The 26,979-nt window shown below is 38.6% G+C and overlaps 1 protein-coding gene across 1 annotated transcript in view; it reads right to left on the reverse strand.

Moving 5' to 3' along the window:
• LOC126116528 (uncharacterized) overlaps window positions 1–26,440 on the reverse strand; it is a 158,573-nt gene extending 132,133 nt beyond the window's left edge. The window contains exons 1-3 of the mRNA XM_049915036.1: window positions 26,405–26,440; window positions 5,004–5,105; window positions 4,388–4,402 (exon numbers count right to left, since the gene is read on the reverse strand). Coding sequence (XP_049770993.1) covers window positions 4,388–4,402; window positions 5,004–5,105; window positions 26,405–26,440 — 153 coding nt within the window. The remainder of the gene's footprint in view (window positions 1–4,387; window positions 4,403–5,003; window positions 5,106–26,404) is intronic.
• Between the last annotated feature and the right edge of the window lie 539 nt (window positions 26,441–26,979).

Raw genomic sequence — 26,979 nt, forward strand, 5'->3', positions numbered from 1 at the left:
TTGGCTACAATAGTGAGTTCACTATGCTGTTCATAATAGCTGACCCATGCTCCTATTTTTTATTCATTATGAAACCTACTCCTGCATTGTCTCTCTTTGATTTTGTATATATAATCCTGTATTCACCTGACCAGAAGTCTTGTTCATCCTGCCATCGAACTTCACTAATTCCCACTATATCTAACTTTAACCTATCCATTTCCATTTTTAAATTTTCTAACCTACTTGCCCGATTATGGGATCTGACATTCCACTCTCCGATCCGTAGAATGCCAGTTTTCTTTCTCCTGAGAATGACGTCCTCCTGAGTAGTACCCACCCAGAGATCTGAATGGGAGACGGTTTTACCTCCGGAATATTTTACCCAAGTGGACACCATCATCATTTAACCATACAGTAAAGCTGCATGTCCTCGGGAAAAATTACGGCTGTAATTTCCCCTTGCTTTCAGCTGTTCACATTACCAGTACAGCAAGGCCATTTTGGTTAATGTTACAAGGCCCAATTAGTCAATCATCCAGAATGTTGCCCCTGCAACTACTGAAAAGGCTGCTGCCCCTCTTCAGGAACAACACATTTATCTGGCCTCTCAACACATACCCCTCCATTGTGATTGCACCTATAGTATGGGTATCTGTATCGCTGAGGCACACAAGCCTCCCCACCAACGGCAAGGTCCATGGTTCACGGGGGAAGTCTCATTAAAAATCACTTTAGTTGTTGGGTTGTAACAATCTTCTTTAGCAACCTAACAATTTATATTTTGACAATTTTGATGTCTGGTTTTCCTTGTGTACTTCCCAGATAAACTACACTTATTGTTTGTAGAAAATTATTTTTATTAATCCATCTACATAGCATTAAAGTGCATGTTAACATAAATATAAAGAAATCTGCATGATGTACATATGTAAACTTCTCTCTTCTCTGAAATGATGTATCTGTCACTGACAGTAATTGTTGTTTATTTTCCACTACTGACAAATTCTGTCTGCTTCACCATTGCCAAGCAGTAGCTGACCTGCTTGAAGACAGACCATCACAATATGGGAGGAGTAAACATAAAACTGATGACGAATTGTCTTTGTAAAATTGCTATAATTTTACACATGAATATATGTCATAAGTTTTATGTTTGTCTTCCATATGCTAGTGGTTGAACAGCTTGGTTGGCTGCCTTCATGCATGTCAACAGCTGCTTGACAATGCTATAATAGTCTGAATTGATCAACAGTGGAAAATAAACAACAACTGGAGTCAACGGCAGAAATGTTGTCACTTCATAAATGTTGTATGACTGTAATATTTGCCAAAAGGGAAGTAATTTTTACCTTTTTTTAGTACTCTCACTTTCCTAACAGGTAGTAAAGCTATTCTAATCTGAATTTTCACTGTATATTGTTGCTGCACTGACTTAAATCTTCCTGATACTGGCAGATAAAAACTGTATGCTGAATTAGAACCTGCATGTGGAATGCTAGTGCCTCAAGATATGCAGGAAAACTGCTGTGAAGTTCAAAAGATAGCAGAAGAAGTACTGATAGAAGCGAAGGGATCAGGGCAGATTATGAATCATGCTTAAATAAATCAGTCAGCAGCGAACTAGCCCACAAAATGACATAGGCTTCAAGTTCACCTCCAAGTCCAGCATACAGTTTTAATTTATCAAAAAATTTCAATACAGCTCTTATTTCATCTTTAGCTGACTTATCTTATAATGTCTATCAAATTCTCTCCCAAGTGACGTAGCTGAATAAGATAGTGTTTATTTCCTATTTGAAGTCTAGCTCCCCTCAGAAATGTTCAACTGTAATGTTTCTGGTCTCACTCAATTGTCACTGGTCTAGCATAAAGCTGTTGTCATATTAACAATTTAAGATATTTTCTGTAATTTTTCACAGTTTGAAATTAATAAAAAATAAAAAGAACAAATGAAGCAATTATTTTATCTTGATGATAGATCATGCAGCTCAGTGTATGATAATCATATCTAAAACTGAGACTAAACTGAGAGCAAATTTATGAAAGAAAAAGAAGATCAACCAGTCATTAAATACAGCAAATGTGAGGGGAAAACAAATTATAATATGGTTGACAACAGGCATCAGAGAAATTGCGGATAACATTGAGGTGTTGAGACTGAAATAAGACTTGGAGATCAAGAGAGAAACATTAATTGTACAAAAGTATTAAAAATGAAATCTATCTCAGTCATAAAACTTGTAGTGTGGATGCACTTTTTTCTTACATAAACATTTCAAAATTGCTATTCATCCACACCACTTTGGCCATTATCTGTCTTAAGGTATGTCCTCATAAACAACCTGCATACTTACTATCACTATATTATCAAACAAAATCTACAGTACCAACTGTGTTTATCCTCTTCCCTTCTACAGACACCTTCCTTAGAACACCAGCCTTTCAGCAGGAGAAAGAATAACCATGCCAAACCTCAAAACTAATCTTGACCTAATCATCCTTCCCGCAGACAACAGACACCAATCAACCTTCCTGCAGACAAAGGTTCCACCACCAGTTGCTATGAATCACAGTGACTACCTGGTGGAAGGCCTCCATCAATTATTTGACACCTCCACCTATAAACTCTCCCAGAGTGATGCCATCCCAGAAATCCAACACAACTTCCAATCCCTGCTTAATGCCTTAGACCCTAACCAGAATCTCTCCCCTGAATCCATTTCCCTTCTCACCACTATAATACCCCACAAACCAAACTCACCTTCAACACGTTCCCAACATACACAAACACAACAATCCTGGATGCCACATTGTGGCTGATTATAGCACCCCCACTGAAAGAATGTTGGCTGTCATTGGTCAACACCTCCAACCCACTGCCCATAATCTAGCATCCCACGTCAAAGATACCAACCATTTCCTTCTCTGACTCTCCACCATGGCTCATCCCTGTACCTCTTGAATCCCTACTTGTCACTGTTGATGCCACCTCCCTATACACCAACATCCCTCATGCCCATGGTCTCACCACTATTGAACACTACCTTCCCCAAAGTCCTTCAGACTCTAAACCCACTACTTCATTTTTCATACACCTTACTAACTTCATCCTAACCCAAAATGACTTCTCCTTTGATAGGAAGGTGTACAAATCCCTGCCACAGCCATGGGCACCTGCATGGCACCCTCATATGCCAATCTGTTTATTGCCCATCTAGAGGAGACCTTCCTAGCCCCCCAAACCCTATCCTCATTCAGGTTCATTGACAATATCTTCATGATGTGGGCTCAGGGCCAAGACACCCTATATTCCTTCACAATCTCAACACTTCCTCTCCCACCCACTTCACCTGGTCCTCCTCAACACAGTGTGCCACATTTCTAGACTTTGACTTCCTCCACTCTGATGGCTCCATCTGCACCTTGGTCCACATTAAATTCACCAATCACCAGCAGTACCTGTATTTTAACAGCCGTCATCACTTTCACACCAGAAAATCCCTACCATGCAGCCTGGCCACCCAGGGACAGCGTATCTGCGATGACAAGAACTCCCTTGCCCAGTTTGCTGAGGGTCTCATCAAGGCCTTCACAGACAGGCACTACCTAGTCTACAAACAGATCTCCCACGCAATTTCTCCTCACACCACCAATCCTCCCATCACCCCCAAGAACCAGTCACAAATGAGTGACCCCTTCGTCACTGAATACCACCCCAGATTGGAACAACTGAACCACATCCTTTGTCAGAGCTTTGATTACCTGCATCATACCCTGAAATGAGGGATGTTCTACCTGAAATACTTCCTCCCCTCCTAAAGAGGAGTTCCATCACCCACCCAACCTCCACATCTTCCTAGTCCATCCCTATGTCACTCTCAATATCAACCCCTTGCCACAAGGATCATAATATCTCTGTGAAAGACCTAGATGCAAGATCTGCACAATCCATCCACCCTGCACTTCCTATTCCTGTCTTATTACTGATTTACCCTAACCCATCAGGGGCTGGGCCACCTGTGAAAGCAGCCATCACTTACCAACTCTGCTGCAATCATTGTACAGCATTTCGTTTTGGTATGACTACCAACCAGCTGTCTACTAGGATAAATGGCCAGAAATGAAGTAGACTACCATGGGGCACAACATGCACCTGAACATAACGTGCTTGATTTCAATGGCTGTTTCACTACCCAACTCATCTAGATCCTACCCTTCACCACCAGCTTTATTGAACTGCATGGGAGTTATCCTTACAACATATTCTCTGCTCCTGTAACTATCCTGGCCTCAACCTACCATAACATACTATCCCCATACCTCCTATCCAATAGTTTCCACCCCCTCTGTCCTATCACCTCCTCCCTGTTCTTGTCTCCCACTGTCATTGTGTGCCACTCTCTGCCATGCACCCACCAATCTTTCCCCACACCTCTCCTTTTTCCTTACCTCCTTTCCCACAACTTCCTGACACTGTGCCAACACTGCTATGTCCTCCCCTTCCCCTTCACTGCCCCCACCAGATTGCTGCTTCCATTCCATGCAATATTTGAATTCTAGCCTGAGTTGCTGGAATTGGTGGTCATGTGTGTGTTAGGTGTGCTTGCTTGTGAGAATGAATGGTGTGTGTTTCTTTTTTTCTGCTGGAGGCTGAGACGAAAGCTAGTGTGTAAGTTTCTTTTAATTGTGCCTATCTACAACATAGTGTGATATCTTTATGGTTAGTAGCAATCTATCTTTTCCTACATGGTTAACACTATCTTTTCCTTCATTGTTGACTATAAAGTCATTTAAGTGACTCATCACATTATCTTTATGGTAATGCTTGTTTCTTTTTATGTTCTTTATCTATTGTTTGAAATCAAAAGCTAAATGTATGATACATCATTTTTGAAACCTATTTAATGTCTACTGTTGCCTAAATTAAGGGTCTACTTTATTTTTTACATAGCAAGTATAAAAATAATGAGTAATTTTCTAATGATTTAGGCATGTTGATTAGTGCTATAAATCATCAGTACCTCATCTCCTTTCTCGAGTTCACTCAAATCAGCCTTGACATTCACTTTGGTGTTAAGTGGATCTGCTACAAGCACGCTTACCTTCTTAGATTCAAACACAACCTGAAATGCAAACATGTCAATGGTTCAAACTTTTAACTATAAATATTAAAAAAGTAGAAATTATTGAACATAACTGAGGGTCATGAACTGTACTGATTAAAATGTTTACACTCCCAATGCAGTATTAATTTCATCTCGTAGATAAGAAATATTTAAATCAAATGAAAATTATTACATCATCAATTAATTTCATATTAAGACTAAGGATCAAGTTTTGCTTCATTTTTATTTACAGCCCTTGCTTGATTACTGTAAAGTTTTGCCAGAATAAATGGGGCAAGAATAAATATTTCTCGTAACCACTGATCTATGACTTTATGAAGTTCATTATATTACTACTACTACTACTACTACTACTACTACTACTACTATTAATAATATATTAAACTGCACGACAAAATCAAACAATGGAAAATCCAGGATGGAATAATGACAATATAATGAAAAGGATAGTTGCTACTCACAATATAGTGGAGATGCTGAATTGCACATAGGCATAACAAAAAGACTGTCAAAGCTTTTGGCCAGGCACGGCTTTATCAGAATAGACAACATACACACACTCACAAGTGCAACAAATGGTGCAAAGGGCTCTAAGCACTATGGGATTTAACATCTGAGGTCATCAGTCCCCTATTCTTAGAACTACTTAAACCTAACTGCTTCTGCTGTGATATGTAACAAGCAAGTTAGGAAAATTGAATGAAATATTTGATACCTGATACGTATGGGAGTAGATGACAAGCTTTTCAATTGTACTGTACGATACCTACAACTACATGATTATTCAATACACAGGACTGATGAGCTTGCTGTTTGGTCCCCTCCCTCAAATTAACCAACCAACCAACTCAATGCATTATACCTACAACTATATGAGTACTCAATTTAATTAGGTTCAACTGCATTTTGTGTTAATGTTCCTTGCATGCACACATAAATGCTATTTAATAAGGCAATGCAACCTAATTTAATGATTTGTAGACAGTAAAGTTTAGTATCCCACTTCATATTCTAAGCTACAAAATTCAATTAAATATGAGTCAGTTCAAGCTCTTTATAAATTTTAACAGTAATTCATTAATTTAATACTGTGGTCTGGTTAAAATTTGCATTATGGAACTTACTAGAAAATAATGTAACACAAAATGGCTGCAGATGGCTGCTTATCCAATATATAAACAATTCAAGAATTTATGACCTTAAACGTCACTTTAAGAGTATCTCTGCTTCTGAATTAATAATGCATTATTCTGGGGTTATCTGTAAACTGAGGCAATTGTAAACTATAAATATTTTGCTCATAAAATGAATATTTCGAATTTCACAATTCAGATACAAAATTTTAGAAATCTTTAGTAGAAACAGATAACGTCTAACAACAATTACTATCTCAGATTTTTTCTTTGTTTACACAGAATATGTAAGCAAATTGAGAATGTGTGATAATCTGATTTTCCACATTGAATTTATAAATGAACGTTGGTAGCGTTGCATATAATAACTGTGATTGTTATTTGAGGATTGTAGGGCTAATGCTGCGCACATGATGGGACCAAGGACCAGCTCCAGTTATTCTATAATAATGTTTTTGTTGTATGAGAGGGAGTTGTATTTCGGAACTCTTTTCAGACTTTTGCCTCTAGCCAGCCCTGTCATAAAAATTTACTATATTTCCTTATTCCATATTGAAATGATAGCATTCATTTTATGTGTGCTGCAGCCTTTTTTTGAAATGACAAAAATTAATCTGGAAAAGTGAGGTTTTTCCAAATGTGGAACACTGTTCCAAAGTACAACATGGTCATGTGCCTCAGAACAAATGAGCCACTGAAAACCATAAGGGCCTTAAGTACAGACACATTGTTTTGAGAAGAACATGAAAATTAAATTTGTATGTAAATCACAAGTCTCATAGCTCTAATACATATTTTTTAAACAATGTCTAAACACATTATATTTCCTATGAAAAAATAGTGTAGCCACTTTATGTAATGAAATTTTAATTACTGTTTAAAATTATTATTAATGTTAATTCTCAAAATTTTTCATAACTAAACTAATCATGTGTCACTAGTGTGGACCTGTTAGGTGCAAAGAGACTGGGTAGCAATGATGTGACATCCTTGGGAACAACATTGCTCAGTTTTAGCATTGTAAAAAGAAGATTTGAGAATCACATGGAATTGTTGCCACATGTTAGACAGGGCTATTGTGCTATCTACAACTTGACTTTCTGGTCAATCATCATGCAAAAGTGGACCTTTCATGCTATACAATCAAACTCAATGGTAAATTGTTTTCAGGGCATGACTACTGTAAGTACCACATCACCCCAATATTCCCCACGCACAAATGGATGCATGCACTAAAGATCAATTTGTATGACAAAGAACTGAGAGGTACTCTGGGCGAGTGTGGGTATTGATTTGCCAAGCAAAGTGTTATTTGATGTAGGACCATTGGAATGTAGTGAAGAACTGAATTAGTTGCACTGTTTTGCAATTAAAACTGTAGTACATGTATGAGAAATAAATGGTAATTGTATAGTTCTGGTGGGCATAGATAATTTTGACATGAATGAGATGCATGTGCCAAAGGATTCATTAGTTTCCAAATTAGATATCATAGAAGAGGATGATCTGGATAGGCCTGGTGGAGATCTCTGCCACAGCAAACAGTCAATGCATCCACATTATGAAAAGCTGAAGTGTTTGAAGGAAGAGAGAAAACAGCACTGGAAGCTTTATTACTGCAATTTACGATCTATTTAATCCTTGTGGACCATTATCAGTTAACACCAGTCACACAACAAAGAAAACTAATACAAATGGCTGATAATGCTCCACTAAACAGGAAACCATACAGAGTCCCAAAACACTTCCAACCAGTATTGGAAGAACTTATTGACCAGCCGCATAGTGATAGCCCATGGAGTGCACCAGTTGAAATTGCCTGAAAGAAATTACCAGATGATACACAAAAATAGAGATTTTGGTGTGACTACAGGTACCTGAACGGAAGAATTAACAGTGATGAATATCCTGTACCAAAAATTAGTTAACACCAATCACACAACAAAGAATACTAATACTAATGGCTGATAATGCTCCACTGAACAGGAAACCATACAGAGTCCCAAAACACTTCCAACCAGTACTGGGAGAATTTATTGACCAGCAGCATAGTGATAGCCTATGGAGTGCACTGATAGTAATGCCTCAAAGAAATCGCCAGATGACACAAAAAAATAGAGATATTGGTGTGACTACAGGCTGAACAGAAGAATTATCACTGATGCATACCCTGTACCAAAAATAATGGAGACTTTGGACAACTTAGGTAAGCGTAAATACTTTTCCATGATGGATTTAAAAACTGGTTATCAATGGTAAGAAGTAGCTCCAGAAGACTGACTCAAGACAGCATTTATGGTCCCATGGGACCATTAACAATATCGTAGAAGGTTGCTTGGTCTGAAAAATGGTTGTTGTGTGGAGTGCTTAGATGATTAAAACTAAAGTAGTGTATGGGTTACATAAAAGACATAATCGTGTTTTCTAAAAAAAGAACAATGATTTGAGAAAGTGTTAAAGAGGCTATGTACAGCACATTTGATAATTAGTGTAAATAAATGTCACTTTGTAGTGATATAGGTGAATGATGTAGGACATATAATTAGTCAAGATGGTGTGACAATTGATCCGAGTTTAATTTCTTCGGTATGTGATTTCTTGTCATCACAGATAAGAAAATAGTTCCAATCATTCCTAGGTCACAGTAAATTTGTTAAAGATTTTGGTGAAATTGCTGAGCCATTAAACCATCTGTTAAAGAAAGCAGTGAAGTTTCAGTGGTCTACTGACTGTCAGACAGAATTCATCTCTTGGTCTCTCTCTATGATTTTTATCCTCCACGCTGCCCTCCAATACTAAATTGGTGATCCCTTGATGCCTCAGAATATGCCCTACCAACCAATCCCTTCTTCTAGTCAAGTTCTGCCACAAATTTCTCTTCTCCCCAATTCTATTCAGTACCTCCTCATTAGTTATGTGATCTACCCATCTAATCTTCAGCATTCTTGTGTAGCACCACATTTTGAAAGCTTCTATTCTCTTCTTGTCAAAACTATTTAGTGTCCACGTTTCACTTCCATACATGGCTACACTCCATACAAATACTTTCAGAAAAGACTTCCTGACACTTAAATTTATACTCAACGTTAACAAATTTCTCTTCTTCAGAAACGCTTTCCTTGCCACTGCCAGTCTACATTTTATATCCTCTCTACTTCGACCATCATCAGTTATTTTGCTCCCCAAATAGCAAAACTCATTTACTACTTTAAGCGTCTCATTTCCTAATCTAATTCCTGCAGCATCACCTGATTTAATTCCATTATCCTCATTTTGCTTTTGTTGATGTTCATCTTATATCCTCCTAGCAAGACACTGTCCATTCCGTTCAGCTGCTCTTCCAGGTCCTTTGCTGTCTCTGACAGAATTACCATGTCATTGGCGAACCTCAAAGTTTTTATTTCCTCTCCATGGATTTTAATTTCCAACAAGTATATGTCTGCTTGTGTCTGAATGTGTGCGGATGGATATGTGTGTGTTTGCGAGTGTATACCTGTCCCTTTTTTCCCCTGAGGTAAGTCTTTCCGCCCCCGGGATTGGAAGGACTCTTTACCCTCTCCCTTAAAACCCACATCCTTTCGTCTTTCCCTCTCCTTCCCTCTTTCCTGATGAAGCAACCGTGGGTTGAAATTTGTGTGTGTGTTTGTGTGTTTTTTATTGTGTGTTTCTACCAGTGCTTTCTCATTTGATAAGTCACAGCATCTTTGTTTTTCAATATATTTTTCCCATGTGGAATGTTTCTTTCTATTATATTCAGATAATTTAGTTAGTTGACTGTTCAACGGATTGTCTATCCTAAAAAGGTCATAGCTGGAGTGCAGGGGCTGATTTGACTCTACATTATTCATGTTGTTTGCATACTTCCTTGCCATTCCTCTGAATAGTTTTTCTTTAATAACTTGTTTTCTAAGGTCATTCAAAAGAGTCCCTTATGGTATGGAATCTGCTACAATTACTACTGATATCTACAATACTGTTTTAAAGTAAATGCATGTTTCTGACAATTGTTCATTAATAGCAGAAGTCTCTTCACTTATGCAGCATCAAGTAGTACACGAGGAGTTACTGGTCCCCCATTAGACACTGCCCCAGGTGGCGGATAAGGGAATGCTCACCAGATATGGTTGGTATTAGGGAAATAAAATACCCACAATATGTGGTGAGCATTCCCTTATCCACCATCCGGGTTGGACCAAAACCAGTTGGTGCTACCTTGCAGAGAGAGAGGACCCTCAAAGTCTAAGGGAGAGAACTCCAACAGGAAACTTGCGTGAGCTCGACTGCAGTCAAGGGAGCAGCCCTCCTGTCAAGCTAGGGTGTATGGGCTGATAAACCATGATCCTGAAGCCAGCATATCACAGAAACTGCAACAGAGAATATCAACAATCAGATGTATGCGAGTGCAGGCTTTCTCAGCGAATTTCATGTATGAAGTCTTCACGAGTTGTCATCCGAGTAGCATCGTCATCTTGTAGCAATGTTTTGATGGAATACGTCTCCATCATCTTCAGGCTAAGTGTCGGGATATCATAGTCATGGACTTATGTCTCTGCTGGACTGTTCTCTGCTTCTCGCTGCCAGCCAATCATGTGCCCATGGAATCATCTGATGCACCTGGAGTGGTCGGTGGTGGGGAGGACGTGTGTGTGAGGTTTGTGTCCCAGTGCCCATCTGTCTGCTCCGTCCGTGGCCCTTGGTGGAATGGAACGTTCTCTGATTTTCCTGATTGCAAGCTCCCAGGCTGTGCTGAGGTGGTAGCGGCTGTCGCGGTTGATTAGGTTGTTGTGTAACTGTATTTCTACGGACTCTTTGATTACTGAGTCCCAAAATCCATTTATACTGCATATTTTCTTTGTGTCCCCAAACTCGAAGGTGTGCTTCTCGTCAGTACTATGTTCTGCCACAGCAGATTTGTTGGTCTGACCCAAGCATTCATGCCTGATGTGTTCATTGTGGCGCTGTGAGATGCAACGCTGCGTCTGTCCTATATACTGCATTCCACATTCGCATCTGATCTTGTACTCACCAGGTGCCATCAGACCTAGTGGATCTTTGGTTGAACCAAGAAGGTCTTTGATTTTTCCCGCTGCACGCAAAATGGTCTTCACTTTATGTTTCTTGAGAATTCTCGCCATCTTGGCCATTGGAGGACCCGCGTATGGCAAGAACGCACAGCCCATTGCTTCGTCTTCATCTTGTCTCTCTTCTCTCTTCTTGTGGTCAGTCTTCAGAGCTCTCCTTATTTGTGTATCACTGTATCCATTTTTCTTGAAGGTGTCCTTGTGATGTTCTCCTGGCAATTTTGCCTTATCGCAGATGGACCTGGCCCTGTGCACTAAGGTGCTACGGTCGCAGGTTCGAATCCTGCATCGGGCATGGATGTGTGTGATGTCCTTAGGTTAGTTAGGTTTAAGTAGTTCTAAGTTCTAGGGGACTGATGACCACAGATGTTAAGTCCCATAGTGCTCAGCGAGCCTGTGCACTAAGGTGTTGAGTACAGAATTGTGTTGCACAGGGTGATGACAGCTGTTGGCATTAAGATAGAGGTCTGTGCGTGTTTTCTTTCTGTACACTGCATGTCCCAGCGTGCCGTCCATGTTTCTTGTGATCAGGATATCCAGAAAGGGTAAGCTTCTGTTCTCTTATATCTCCATGGTAAATTTGATATTTCCATGTATACCACTGAGGTGTTGATGGAACTCTAGCAGTTTGTCACTGCCCTGTGGCCAAACTACAAAAGTATCATCAGTGTACCTGCAGAAGGCTTTTGGCTTGTGTCTAGCAGTGTCCATGTATAGGTCGGTTATGCCTGGTGCTAGGGGGGAGCCCATAGGTACACTATCTATCTGTTCATAGAACTTCCCACCACATTTGAAATAGATGGTGGTTAGCACATGGCAAAATAGCTTGATGATATCCACCTCAAAGTGTTCTTCAATTAAAGCCAGGGAGTCTTCTATTGGTACTCGTTGTAAGCCTAATGTCATATCGCTGGCTTGGTTGTGGAGTATCTTCATGGGCAGCGTGTTTGCAGAGTCAAGTATGGGACACGGAACTGTTATGTAGTGTTGTGGGTAGATCTGAATGTAAGAAGCATGGAAGTTGAAGTGTTGCTGCAGGTGCTGTTACAGTGAAGTGATGAAATATGGAAGTGATTCAGAGGAAAGTGTTTCAAGATGTAATTAAAAATGAGCAGTGCCACCAATAACGTATTTGTGTATCCTCTCCTTAAGTGTCGCACAGCATCAATCATCTGGGCCGTGTTCGGTTTCCCAGAATGAACTGATGTGAATCAGTAGAAATTAGTTACCATAAAAAAAATTTAGTCAAGTGCCGGTGTCTTGTAGCGAGCGTGAGAACGTGCGTTCAGTCATCACGTTCCTCATCATAAATAATCAACCATGCCGAGACAGTTACACGCATGCTTGTACAATTGAGAACTGTGAACTGTAAATTTTACTTTGTGAACAGTGTTAAAATTTATTACTAGTGTCAAGGAGGACTGGTACCAAATATCTGTGTATGCGCGATGAGCGTAAAAACTTTTGTGCGATCATTCGGCTTCCGCATCATCAACAATCACCCGCGTAGTGCCAGTTATGCATACGCTCGTCTGAGTGATATTGTGGACTGATAATCATCCATTAATTGGGATAAACACTTATGAATTAGAATGTAAACAGTGCAACCTGTGATTTTCTTTTATCGTTTCAGAATATAGTTATTCATACCAGACGAAGAACAGTGTTGCGTTTTAATGTTGAGTGGCTCCCCTAAGCCTGCTTGCATAGTTCGATAGACAATTTCAGGCAAGCCAGCAGCAGTGTGGAGCAGAACAATACAACCGCTGCAAGACTATCAGGTACGTGGTGTGAACAGGGTGCATGGTCGAAACAAGAAACCAGTTTAAGGGTGCCCCACCCCCATTTGTACTCCTGGGCTTGTTACATCATATGAATAAGGATGTCACATCAAAGCTGACTAGTAGGTCTTCATTTTCCAGCTGCATGCTCTGTAGTACCTTCACAAACTCAGCCGAGTTTTTCACATGGTGTGGACCGTAACTCACCAAGGGTCTTAGCAACTGTGATAAATGCTTAGCAATACCATATGTCGGCGAGCTTAAAGTGTTCAAAATAGGTCGTAATGGGACACCTTCTTTGTGGACCTTTGGGAGGCCATAGAGATGTGGTGGTGCCGGTGCCCATGGGTACAGTTCCTGATGATACTATTCTCTAGTCCCGAGTTGTTGAGCATCTCAACTGTCTTGCAAGTCACTGTTCACTGTTGTGGTGGGGTCCTTCCCTAGTCATTTGTGAGCAGGATCCTGCAAGAGGGCATCGATTTTTATCCAATAGTCTTCTGATTTAAGCAGCACCGTCATGTTCCCTTTGTCTGCTGCCAAGACCACTGTGTCCTGGTCCTCCATTAGTGCCCATAGTGCCTTGTGTTCTGCCGCTGAAATGTAATTCTTCAGCATCTTTGCTTTGTCTAGTACTTTGCAGACATCTCTTCTTACTTCTTCTGCAGCCTCTTCAGGTAGTCTCCCACTTATGATGTCCCATTTCGGGAGGGTCCTCAGAACCGGGGAAAAGTTTAGGCCCTTGGACAGCACATCCAGTTCCTTGTTTATTAGCTTAAGGACCACCTTGTTGGGAGATGGTTTTTCTCTCTGTTGTCACACTTCCGGAAGTTGAAGGATTTTCTTGCACTGCCTTTCGGTGGCTTTCTTCTTGGACCATTCGCCATTGGCAAAGGTATTCCAGTCCCTGGTGTGTTCCAGGAAACAGGAAGCCAATTGGAGGTGTAGAGAAAGCAGGATTTCTAGTGTTCTTGGCAAGTTCCAGTCTTGTGACACTGACGTGTTGTTGTACTAGGGCCATGTTTGCCCATCGTAAGATGTGTCTCATTCTGTCGGTATTGACAGGATGTCGAAAGTTGGCAAACTTAGGTATCACTTCTTTATCCCAACATTGGAGTAAGAAGGCCAACCTGGTGAGCAGCTTCCCCTTCTTGCTCCACAGCTTATGCAGTGTCTTGTAGCTGCGATGTATACCCTCCCCGTAGAGGTATGTTATATGTGAGTGCAGGCTTTCTCGGTGAATTTCATATACGAAGTCTTCATAGGTTGTCAGCTGAGTAGCATCATCATGCAAGTAAAAAAAGTGTGGTACCTGATTGCCAGTGCCTTCGTGAGTTTTTGACAAAGTAGGAGATTCAAATGTGAGGAAGACATTCAAAACATTTTGGGAAATAAGTGATTTAACATTCAAAATGCAATTTCATTTGGTGCAATAGAATGGAATGCTGTAGCATGTTGTCAAAAAGTAGTTGGTGAATCTTAAAGAAATTTTACTATTTCCTACCATATAAAGGTTGGCAGCAGTGATATTGAAGTCTGCAAGAAAGCTTTTCTTGCCATTCATGGTCTGCATAATAATCGCGGTCACTTCAAAAATATACATAAGAAAATCTCATCTGGATTGAGCATGCCACCCCAGGACAAACACAGTAAGCATTCTGTGCATCCACATACTTACTCTGAAACCAGTGTTAACCATGACCGGGAACACATTGACAAAATACCAAAATGTGACAGTCACTACAGATACTCAAACAACACTGGGCGTCTTCTGCAAGGAGATGTCCTGATCCTGTATTTGCAGACAAGTACAGGCAAATTTTCCTGAAGAATGTAACATAAGAGTAAAATAGCCAAAGAATGATATGTCTAAGACTTGTGAACTGCTAAAAGTGAAAATTGAGAGTACTGTTGACCCCCCAGCTGAAAGCAAGTCTTGGGTGTCAATTGGCATTACACCAATGTCGCGCAGAGGCCAGGCAGGCTAACATTGGAATTCAGATAAAACGAGCAGAAGCAGACAGCAATCTTCATGTTGTGATTTTTGATTTGCAGCAGACTCTCCCAGTTCCTAAGTTGAGATGTAGGACAGCTTTTCACAAAAGGAAAATTTTTGGTTACATAACCTGAATGTTCATGGCTGTGGCAAGAACAAAGGAAACTGCTTCTTGTGGAATGTAACTACTGCTGCCTGTGGATCAGAGGAAATTTTGAGCTGCTTTTTACATTCCTTTTATGAAAGCGACATAAAAGGAGAGACTTTCATCATGATATTTGATAACTGCTGTGGCCAAAATAAGAACTGGAATATGGTTCTGTTTCGGAAGTATCTAATATCAACTGGAAGATTTCGTGTGCTTGAACACCACTTCCCTGTTAGTGGGCACGTGATGTTGCCCTCTGATAGAGATTTCGTGACAGTTGAAAATTACATTTGCAGGCAAGTACAAGATGTGTATAGTCCAGAAGTCAGCTAAGAAGAATCCATTTTTTGTGTACAAAATGAAAAGAGATCATCTCTTTCAAACATGGCATTTGACAGAAACATTTATCTAAAGAAAGAAGACAGGCTATGGTTGAGATATCAACTTAAGGAATGTATGCAGGTGGAAGGTAACCACAGAATTTCGGTCATTTTTACTATTAAGTGAGACCTTCTTTCATGACATCTGGCATGAAATAAGTTTCAAAAAACATGGAAGGCAGTGTCCTGTTCCTACCCTTTGACATAAATACAATGAGCCAGGATTTATTGAAAAGAAGAAAGTTTCTGATGTCCTGTCACTTGTAGATTACATACCTCCAGTCCATCATTGATTTTTCCTGTCACTAAAGCCAACTCTTTTGGACAGAGAACACGTCAGTGATGAGAGTGATGAATGACAATGTAGTTTGAGTAAAGTGTTGAATAGTTGCTGTAAATTTTCATGAGTAATTTTCTATCACCATGTATTTTTAAAGATGTGTGGTTGGTAAAATGTAATCACATCTATTTGACCATAATGTAATACTTTTCGTGTATTTCATTTGTTTTAGTGAGTTTTCAGTTTTATTTATGTCTGCTTAGAAGAAGACACATGTTAAAAGCATACAGAATACAAGCAATGTTCGAAAAAAATTATTCAGATTTGTAGATCAATTCTAACTCCACTGTATCTCAAACCTAAGATTTTGACACTTACCACTGTGTTCATCTGAGCTCCTCAAATAATAAATAATAAATAAAGCAGAACATACTGCAGCAATGAAGAATGTTCATGAAAGTAATAAGGTGTGATTTAGTTATTCCATGCAGTACTTTTATTCCTTTATAAGCTATAGCCATTTCATTTTAATATACATCATTAGATCTGTCTATTAGTGTGACATAATCATTCGTAGACACCAAAAATTTCCTCTTAGAAAACTAGTTTACTTATTTGTGTTATGACTTTAGACTTCTCAAACCCCATAGCTCTCACAGCTGAAGTTTCATTAACACATAAAGTGATCCCATATCTGTGCATATTACGTATAAACATGTCCTTCCAATAATGAACCAGTTTCTTTTTTTAACTTGTTGGTTTCATCTTGGATTTCCTACAGACAAGTAGCTAGAGCTGGTAAAATTTCAATGTGTTAATTATGACAGTCAGAAATACTATCATAATTGGCGACACTAATCTCATCATAACTAGTTTTTGGTGGAATGTATTTGGTTTGCTCGCACACTGATCCCATGCAAATGATTTCATTGATTTTTCATCACCTGTCAATTAGAGATTAATCTCAGCACATCAATAGTGAAACTTTACTTTGCCCCAATACACGTAACACCAATTTTGTTGTTTTTCTGCACCTCTCACGAATTACCTGGACCTAAGTTCTGTGGCACTAATGTTAGAATCTAGAGTATATGTGCCTGTTAACTACTCATTGCATTTATCAATTAAGCATTGTCAATTTTGCCACTTAAGTGTGTCACTTCTGCGTTTCAAAAGATATTATCTCCTTTAATAGATCAGGAATAACAACACTTTTATAGTCCATGTTACTCAGTTTTAAGCTTTCATTATCCTTAATGCATCTGGCCCAAAACAATATCTTCCTGCTTATTGTAACATTAATGCACTTAAAATGATACATAGTATTGTAGTTAATGCTCTTTACACTGTTAAGATCAAGCATTTTTGCAACAGTAGGTCAGCATTTCCTGAGAATTATCATGCAAAGTAGTTGCAACTTTCATTACCATATTTTTTGTCACTCTGGTGTTGTTTTTGTGTTCCTTTTGTAATAATAAAACATGACATATGAAAGTTATCATAATACACACTGAAACTACTGCAAATTGAACATTTTTCATCATATTTTTGGGAGCTATTATACTTGCGATTACACTTAGTGCTACATTAATTCTTCTTATAGTTAAACAATAGAAATGGTGCAACTTAAAGTAGAATTAAACTTCCACTCTGCAGTGGAGTCTGCAGTGCTTTGAAATTTCCTAACAGTTTTAAACTGTGCACTGGTCTGGAACTCAAACCCAAAGTCTTGCCTTTTATGGGCAGTGCATCCCACATTACACTGCTGAGCGATAATTCATATGGGAAACAATTTCCTGGGTTGTGTATAAGCCATTTCACTGTGTTATCCATTTGTCGAGGAGTGCTAGCAACATGTATGTGAAGTACAGAAGGTATGGGAGAGGTGCTGACAATCAGAATGAATTCAAAATCTTATCTACATGATAAATCTTATTCCACCCCCTTTTGATTTTTCTCTGTCTATATATTTTTGCTATCAACATTTTTACTTGGGATGGCTCTTTCAATAATAACTTTATTACCTGGTGTGGCTCAATCTTCAAATTTCCACTAGGGGTTGATAAAAAAGGAAATGAGCGCTTTGGTTCATCTGCTTCACTTTGGCTGTATTGCTGCCAAGAAGAAACTGCTTCTTTCTGGGTATCATTTGGGCTCCCTCTGGCAAGGAAAGAAATGGGAAATGACAGTAATGTAAAATACTGATAAAAAAGCTGTAAATAAGGTTTACTAGGTGTCCTACATATGTTTAGCAAAAGATTCAAATGTACACATGACCTCACATAAATTTTAATAAATCAAACTATAGTGAAAGACTCTAAAGGATTAATTTGGTGAAAATTTCATGAGAGAGAGTGTTATAACGTCAAGTTGAACACATATATTTCGGAACGACACAACACATATAAGTCACTGAGCAAGTTGACAAAGCACGACATGTAAACAAGGTAACATTCGAATGAACACTGAGTCCAAGTCTAGCGGCTGCTGCCTGGCTGGCCACTTAGGTGGCGCGGCTGCTGCATGGCTGGCAGACAGCGCCGCATGTAGAGGACGTGCATAATTGCGCGGCGGTACTTTGAATGATCGGCGAGTCACAACAGAGAGGTAACTAGAGAAAGTGTAAAGAAGACAGAGAAAACATAAAATGTTCAGTAACTGTAACAGAGAAACAGAAACATCAAGCCATAATTTCAGTTAAACGGGAACTTTACAAAATGAAATAAGGTCTTAAAATGAATGTGTGTGTGTGTGTGTAAAGGCTTTGTATGAAATTCTTTCATAATGCTCTGGCTGACAACCTAGAAAAATAACTGAGTTGGAGGAGCTCTTTAGTAAGTTTCTAAACATTTGTAATGAACATTAACAGGCAATTCCTCATAATACAATAGGAAGCCATTGGTCCTATGAATATAAGTCATACAAACCAATATTACTAATTGAAATGTTACAGCATAATGGGAGATACAGACAATATACCAAAGGAGATTCTCAAATAATCTGTCATGAACAGGAGTGTGTAGCTGGTTATGCCCCAATTTTGATTGGTTGAAATCATTCAGTGATACTGTCTTCTGCTAAAGAACTTGACAGTCATCACATATACACTATTCTGCAACTTAGTGAAAGTGAATTAGCCACCCATAGAGGAGGTCTGCCATTCCATCATGTCACTAAGAGTATAAATAAGGTTAGATTGATAGATAGGTGGATTTAACCTAAGAAATACTGTTTTGTCAGCTAGTACTGCTGAGGATGCCTATAGTTGTTGAAGTTCCATTTTGGGTTATTTCCCCAATGAAGCATCCAAATAGGAACAACACACATAATTTAACAGCCACTGACACATACCCAAATAGACATATAAATAATAAAGCTGGGAACAAATATAGTAATTAGATAATGTAGATAAAGAACATGAATTATTTTTAAGACAATTCAATGGCACATTGAATCCTGATCCTCTCTAAAACCAATGAGGATAAAATGTAACATAAACATCGAGAAAGAAAGGATCATACACAGTATTTAAGTACCTTTACATAGCTGTAGCAAATTTAGCAGGCATACTAAAATAAAGTGGTGAAACTAAATTAACTCCATTATTATAAAATCCGACTGTCTGAGATCAAAACAAGGAAGATGCATACAAAAAGCAGAAAAATAAAGCAACAACGTAGTAAAGAAAAAAATGAGCTAACATATTATTAAGAATGAATACGAATAGTGACATCATTGAGATTCAATTTTCAAACAACTGCTGTTGCACAACACATAGTCAGGAGTTTTCCAATTCACTCAAAATTTAATGTTGGGACAGTACATAATATAAAAAACATGAAATGATCACATTTATAGATCAATAGCTTGAATGTTTCTACGGTACCAGCACCAGGTATTGATTCATATTTAAACAACCCTACTACTTTATGATGTAACCTCTACAGGTGCCAACTTAAGCAGGCACTGAATCTGCCATGCACTTGATCATGTGGGTAGTGTGCACCATTTAAGGACTATGTTATTTCACACCTACTCCAGTTGTTCACATAGCTCAGTAAAAGGTGTAGGCAGAAAGTCATATGAGATGTTTGTCATCCCATCATGTCCCACATTTTCTCATTTGGAGACAAGTCTGGATGTTATGCTGGCCAGGACAGTTGGAATAGCAGAAGAACTAACTGAAAAAGGTTATGCACATACTAGGTGCTGGCCAGCGTTTCCTCCACAAAAATTGAAGGTGAACAAATGTTGTAGCATCACCTCTGTGGCTTGGATGAATGCATTCTTCAAGACAGCACTCATCAGTTCCATGTGGCACATGTCATTACTGATTGGTTTTGCACAAATACTGTCTTTAAACTTTGAAAAGACACAGTTCATCCAGTTTTGCACAATCAGTTAATGAATTAATTAACATTCAGACAACTATCACTTGCAAGCAGGCAGAGACTGTTTTTATCATTGAAGACCACAGTGCTTCATTCCATCTTACTAGTGATCCTCTGATGGCACAAGTTAAGCCATGCACATCAATGCTGTGCTGTGGATTGGAGGCAAGATCAAGATGTTTATGCCCTAGTCTCACTGCAACTAAATAGTTTGCAGCAGTTCATGTTTACAATACTGTGGTCACATTTTCTCTTATCTCTACTGTTGAAGCTCTATGGTCCACCACTGTCCTTGCAGTATGACAATCTCAATTGGTGTTTGTTCTGTAAAGATGTTCAGAGGCTCAAAATGCCACAATTTTATTCCTTCAGTTAGTTGTAGCAAGTACTGGTATGTTTCTGTGCCAGTGTGCCAGCTTGCGTAGGTGAAACACGTAGGTGTTTCCATCACGCTAACCAAATAGCCACAAGTATTTCCTTTTAAAGGACAGACATTGATGGCACTCTGATAACGTTTCCTGGTGTACAGCATTGAAACCATTACTTTTTGCCAAGTGGCAGATGCTGTCATTGGATCAAAACTGGCATTTTTCCAGGAGTTTTAACATTAATTTCCTCCAGTGCCTGACACTTCAAACCATCAGAACCAAACTAGAAATATTATCCTGTTGGTATTTTTTCTTGCACGGACTGAGTCATTATCTACAGAAGAAAAATTTCAGGGTTACAATGACAAATTGTACCACAAGGGTAAAGTTAAACTCACATGAGGGAACATAAAACATGAAGTCTCGTAAGATTCAGTACAGCATTGTCTCCTTTCCTATACTCGCATGAGATAAACTTCCAAAGAATTTAAATGGCTGTTTGAAAACTACAATTATTAGTGGTAAACAAACTTTTAATAAAGAACTTAAGTTCAACCATGATATACCTATAGCTGGTAACAGTTCACTTGGCCTGCAACTGACTGACACTGAACAGACATTTAACCTACAAACACTCACACAATTTCAAGTATAAACCACATATTTCAATTAGAAATGGACATTAATGACAATACACAAAATGGATCACTGTACGAGGATTTGCGTAGTTTCCAACTGAATAACGAATTAAAATTGAGTCAACACATGAAATATGAGGGTCATTCAATAATTAACGAGACTTTTTCTACTTTCAACATAACCCCTTAAACATTTATGCACTTCTTCCAATGGGCTACAAGCTTTTTTTTATTCCGGCTGCAAAGATCTCTTTATCTTGATGTCTGAACCAATTTCCCACAAACTTTTTCATGTCCTCGTTGTCCTGGAACCTCTTCCCACGTAATGCCTCCTTCAGCACTCCAAACAAATGGAAATCACTTGGTGCTAAAACAGGACTGCAAGGGGGATAAGGCTGTACTTCCCAGTCCATTTTGTCGATGGTTTCACAACTTAGTTGAGCAATATCACGACGTGTGTTGTCTTGTTGGAATCACACTTCTTCATGTCGTCTCTCTTATGGCTGGTTTCACCTTGTTTAAAGCAAATCTGAGCAGTACTGGCTGTTCATTCTATGTTGCCCTTTGAGTTAAACACAAAAAACTCGACCTTCAGCATTCCAAAACACTTTCAACATGACTTTTCCTGCTGATGCTTGGGTTTTGAACTTTTTCTTGACAGGTGAGTTGGTGTGCTTCCACTCCATGCTTTGTCTTTTTGATTCTGGCTCATAATAGTGAACCCAAGTTTCATCACAAGTTAAAATTTTGTTGAGGGAGTGCTCACCTTCTCTTTCATAATGTTCCTTTAGCTCTGTGCACACTCTCAATCTTGTTTCCTAGTGTAGCCATATCAACTCCTTTGGGACCGATCTTGCACGTTTTGAGGCACTTCAGCTTGTTACAGATAATGTTATGAACTGTACCAGTACTAACATGAAACTTATCAACTATCATTTCCACAGTCACATGGCAGCCAGCATGAATAATGTCATCAATTTGACTTTCAAGTGAGGGAGCTGAAACTGCAACTGGTCAGCCAGAAAGGTGTTTGTCAGTCACTGAACTGCGACTATTTTTGAACTGCTCTACCCACTTGTAAAAATTTGCACAATTCATAAACCTTCACCATAAACTTTAGCTATTCTACAGTATATATTCACTGCTTTCTCGCCCTCAGCAAGTACAAAACGAATAACAGAATGTTGTTTAACTAATATGGATGTTTCAAGAGGACTTCCCACTTAAAATGTATTTTTGAGGTTATAAACTAAACACTGTTGATACATCATCTGATTAGTGCTCATCCCAGTGATGCCAACTTAAAGCCATGAAATTGCCCTACTAACATTTTTTTCCCCAGACTAATTTGTCTGTTTAATTATTGAATGACCCTCATAGCTAATCAAGGAGGCTAGTTTAGCATATTGTCTTAATATCTATAACATATTTGAAAACAAATTTATTTCATTATATTGCACACTCTAACACTGTATTGTCCTATGGAATTATCTACTAGAAAAATACAGCTAAAATAAATGAAATATTTACACTTCTTCATTCCTGATTTATCAACAGTAAAATTTTGCAGTATAATGAATAGTTATACATCCTCCACCATGTCAAACAAGAACTGTATCATGCAGCTGATGAAGCACCTCTCCATGAAAATTCTCTGGGACAGCAATCAGCTAGTCACAATGACTTTCCTATTAAAGTATTCTATCACATATGCTGACACACAAATCAACGACATTGTCTGTCCTTTGGTTCTGACTCATTCCACATTGTAATGCTTTCTCTGACCTAAGTTCCATGTTGAAGTTGAATTTGTTGAGATGCAACATCTCTCTTGTGAGTGTGCCTGTAGGATTTTGAGATTAAAAAGCCACCTCAAGACTGAATAGTCTGAAATCATTCAGAAATGTCTGTTGTGTTACTCTGTACATTAAGCTCAACAATACATTCTCTGCTGTTGAGAAATTCTTTTCAACTTTGTTCAGCTGGTGGTAATATAACACAAAACTTGGCAGTTACTGATAAAAGAATTGAATTGAGATGTGTGATAATCCAACCTAAAATCAAATTTCACCCAATTCAAAATGAACAAATATTCATACAGTCACTACATATTGATGTGTTAAAAATACTACAAAATGTCATTGATTCTGTTAAGAATATTGCTAGTAAAAAGTTAAATATAATTCACATTTCTCTTTACAAAGTGAACAGACACATAGCACAGCACTGACTAACTGCTACACACAAATATACATTCATTTTCGAGAGCTCTCTCGACACTGTCAATACTATCGATATAAATTTACCCCATTCCAATACACCTTTTATCTGATGCAAATATTTCAGTACTCACAAAGCATACTTAATATTACTTTAGCAATTTTTAAATCTGCTCAAGTAATTCACACCGTAACGTATATCTGGCCATGTTCCTGAGCTAACATACAGGAGAGCAGCTGTCAAGTTCCTGTACTTAATATTGTGACTTGCATCTTGTGCTGCTTCCAATTTCCAACTAACTCCCATTGGTGAACTTAAAGCTTTGAATGTCCAATCTGACATTTCTTAGCTAGTGATTCAATATAGTTTTCCTAAGAATTATTACATTCTTTGTATAATTATAATTATAGTCAATATTTTTCCAGCTTAATTCTTTACTTCACCTAAGTTTTTCATTACAAATATCTTGGATAAAAGATTCTTGATTTCTTGTAGTTTCCCTTTACTTTTACCGCAAATAAGGAAATCATCAACAAACACAATTATACAGCTCACATAATTTGCAGTTATCAATAAACAAAGGCAATATCACATTTACTTCTTTAAAACCTAGTCTTTTTAAAAACTCCAAACAGTCAAACATGCTCAAGCAATATAATACCTTAAATAACTTAAAACTTCTGCCTGTTTATTCCTTGCGTCTGGGAAGTTGCTTTACATAAATTTTTGAGAAAATTTTACCACTTAAGAATGCAGTCTGTACATCCATTTCTTCTACAATTAAGCCCTTCTGATAACATTATAACAACAAAAGTTTCAATTTTTGCATCATAGCAACTGGTGAATAAATATCATCCATAATTTCTTTCTGTTAAAAGCCTCTTAAAACTAAACTTGCTTTATTATTGTCATCAGATTGTACTGTAAAACCCGCTTCACATTCACTAGTTGCATTACCAGTTCCCAAGTTTTATTTTTATTGAAGCACTTAATTCCTTATACATTGTTTGTTAGCAAATTTTTGACTCATTGCTATCCATTACCTCCCCAAATTTTCTGTGCCATCAGAACTACAGAAGTTTATAAGTTATTCATAACAAAATCATTAAATCTATTACACACTCTATGTCCTCTAATTGATCTTCTCAACTTGCATTTTGATTACACTTATGATTGTTTGAATACCCTTCAATACCTTTTCTTCCATTTCCTCATTTACAGAGTCAATGCTTATGCCTTTACACTCAGAAGCACTACAATCTACACACCCTGAATCAGACAGAGCCTCTTCCATAATATCAACAAGTCTGGTCAAAAAAAGCTTACTGTTAATCATTACTCTGTATTCAACAACATTGTAGCCTATTAAAACTCCCAAATCTGCTTTAAAATTGCACTTTGACTTTCTCAGTTATTCTGGTACCACCATACAAAAATTCTACTTACATGGAACTTCATATGTTTCGCATTAGGTTCAGTACCACACAAGACTGGAGCAACTGAATCACATTCTCTACCAGGGTTTCGGCTACCTCTCATTGTGCCCTGAAATGAAGAATGTCCTACCCATTATCCTTGCATCCCTCCCATATTGGTACACTGAATCTACACAATATTCTTATCCATGTCTACACAACTCCTGCTCCCAACCCTTTACCTCATGGCTCATATCCCCATAATAGACCAAAATGCAAGACCTGTATCCTCCCTCCACCACCTACTGCAGTTTGGTCACAAGCATCACCTATCCCATCAAAGGCCGGACTAACTGTAAAACCAGTCATGTGATCTACTAGCTAAGCTGCATTCTATGGAGGAATGACAACTAACAAGCTGCCTATTCATACAAAGGGCCACCCACAAGCTGTGGCCAAAAAGTAGTTGGGCCATCCAGTTGCTGAGCATGCCGCCCAATGCAGGATTCTTTATTTCAATGACTGCATCACAGCCTGTACCATCTGGATATTCCCAAACAACATCAGCTTTTCTGAACTGCACAGTTGAGAACTCTCCCATCATGCACAGCTACTAGTGGCCTCAGCAGCCAGAGACTGCAATTATGTGTGTGTGAGTTGCATTTGCATGAGTGTCTGTGTGTGTATGTTCTATCTCAGACAAAGGCCTCATTGGCTGAAAGCTCATATTATGACAGTCTTTTTGTGGTGCCTATCTGTGACTCAGCATTTCCACTATGTCGGGAGGAGCAACTATCCTTTTCATAATATTGTTACATTCTATTGTGCCTTTTCCATTGGTGCATTTATGCATACATTGTATTTTAAACACTGTCTGTCATAGAGGTATTTGGAACTGTATAAGTATAAAAAGGTGATGTCAAAGAGCACAACAGAGTAATCCCATTTTTTGGTTCAGTTGGAATTATTTCAATATAATGTTAAAATAATAGTTGCAGTACTATGTTCTAGTACACTTTATGCTATGACACGTAAGTTGGAACATGGTTCCTGAAACATATACCAGAGGGCATAAGCACTGTCAGTTTTATGATTTTGCTATTCATGCTACAGACTTTTACGGTTAATGTTCTCGTTGTGTGCATGGAGTAGATACTACATATCATTTCGCAAAGCACACTTTTCAAATAAAAATATTATATATATGAATATAATAGATAGAAACATTCCACATGGGAAAAATATATTGAAAAACAAAGATGCTGTGACTTACCAAACGAGAGAGCGCTGGTAGAAAGACACAATAAAAAACACACAAACGCACACACAAATTTCAAGCTTTCAGAACCCATGGTTGCTTCATCAGGAAAGAGGGAAGGAGAGGGAAAGACGAAAGGATGTGGGTTTTAAGGGAGAGGGTAAGGAGTCATTCCAATCCGCTCCTCCTGGGAGCGGAAAGACTTACCTTAGGGGGTTCGTATAAAAAATCACTGACCCCCATGGATTTCAACTTGCCAGACCCAGTAAAATATGTCAGGGACCACATTCGCCACAGTTACATACCACCACCATCCCACCATGGCAAACCAACTGTATCTGTGTACAAGGAACTCCAATCATGTACACATGTCATGCTCAGGACTGACACTGTCAAACCTGCCCTCCACCCTGCATACAGTGGGCCATACAAGATGTTGAAACGATGGCCAAACACTTTTGATATAAGCAAGCTGGAAAAGTAACAAAAGTATCACTGCACCGCCTAAAACCAGCGTGTGCTTTAGCAGGCACACCTGGTGTTTACCCTCCGCCAGCCCCAGCTCCAGACCCCTCAAGATAATTTAAATTCTGCCTAGACCTGTGAGACTACCTCCCAGGAGACATTTCCATAACACTACAGGACTAACTACTCATGGTTAGGTCCAAATTTGACAATAGACAGTCGAGCTACAGCATGGTCTCAGGGTCATTAGAGCACTCCAAACATATTCTGCCTGCAATTCAGAAAGCAGGTCTGAAATCCACTCCTTCCTCAGATGG

The sequence above is a fragment of the Schistocerca cancellata genome, chromosome 1 (genome assembly GCF_023864275.1).
Source record: "Schistocerca cancellata isolate TAMUIC-IGC-003103 chromosome 1, iqSchCanc2.1, whole genome shotgun sequence".
Classification (NCBI taxonomy): Eukaryota; Metazoa; Arthropoda; class Insecta; order Orthoptera; family Acrididae; genus Schistocerca; species Schistocerca cancellata.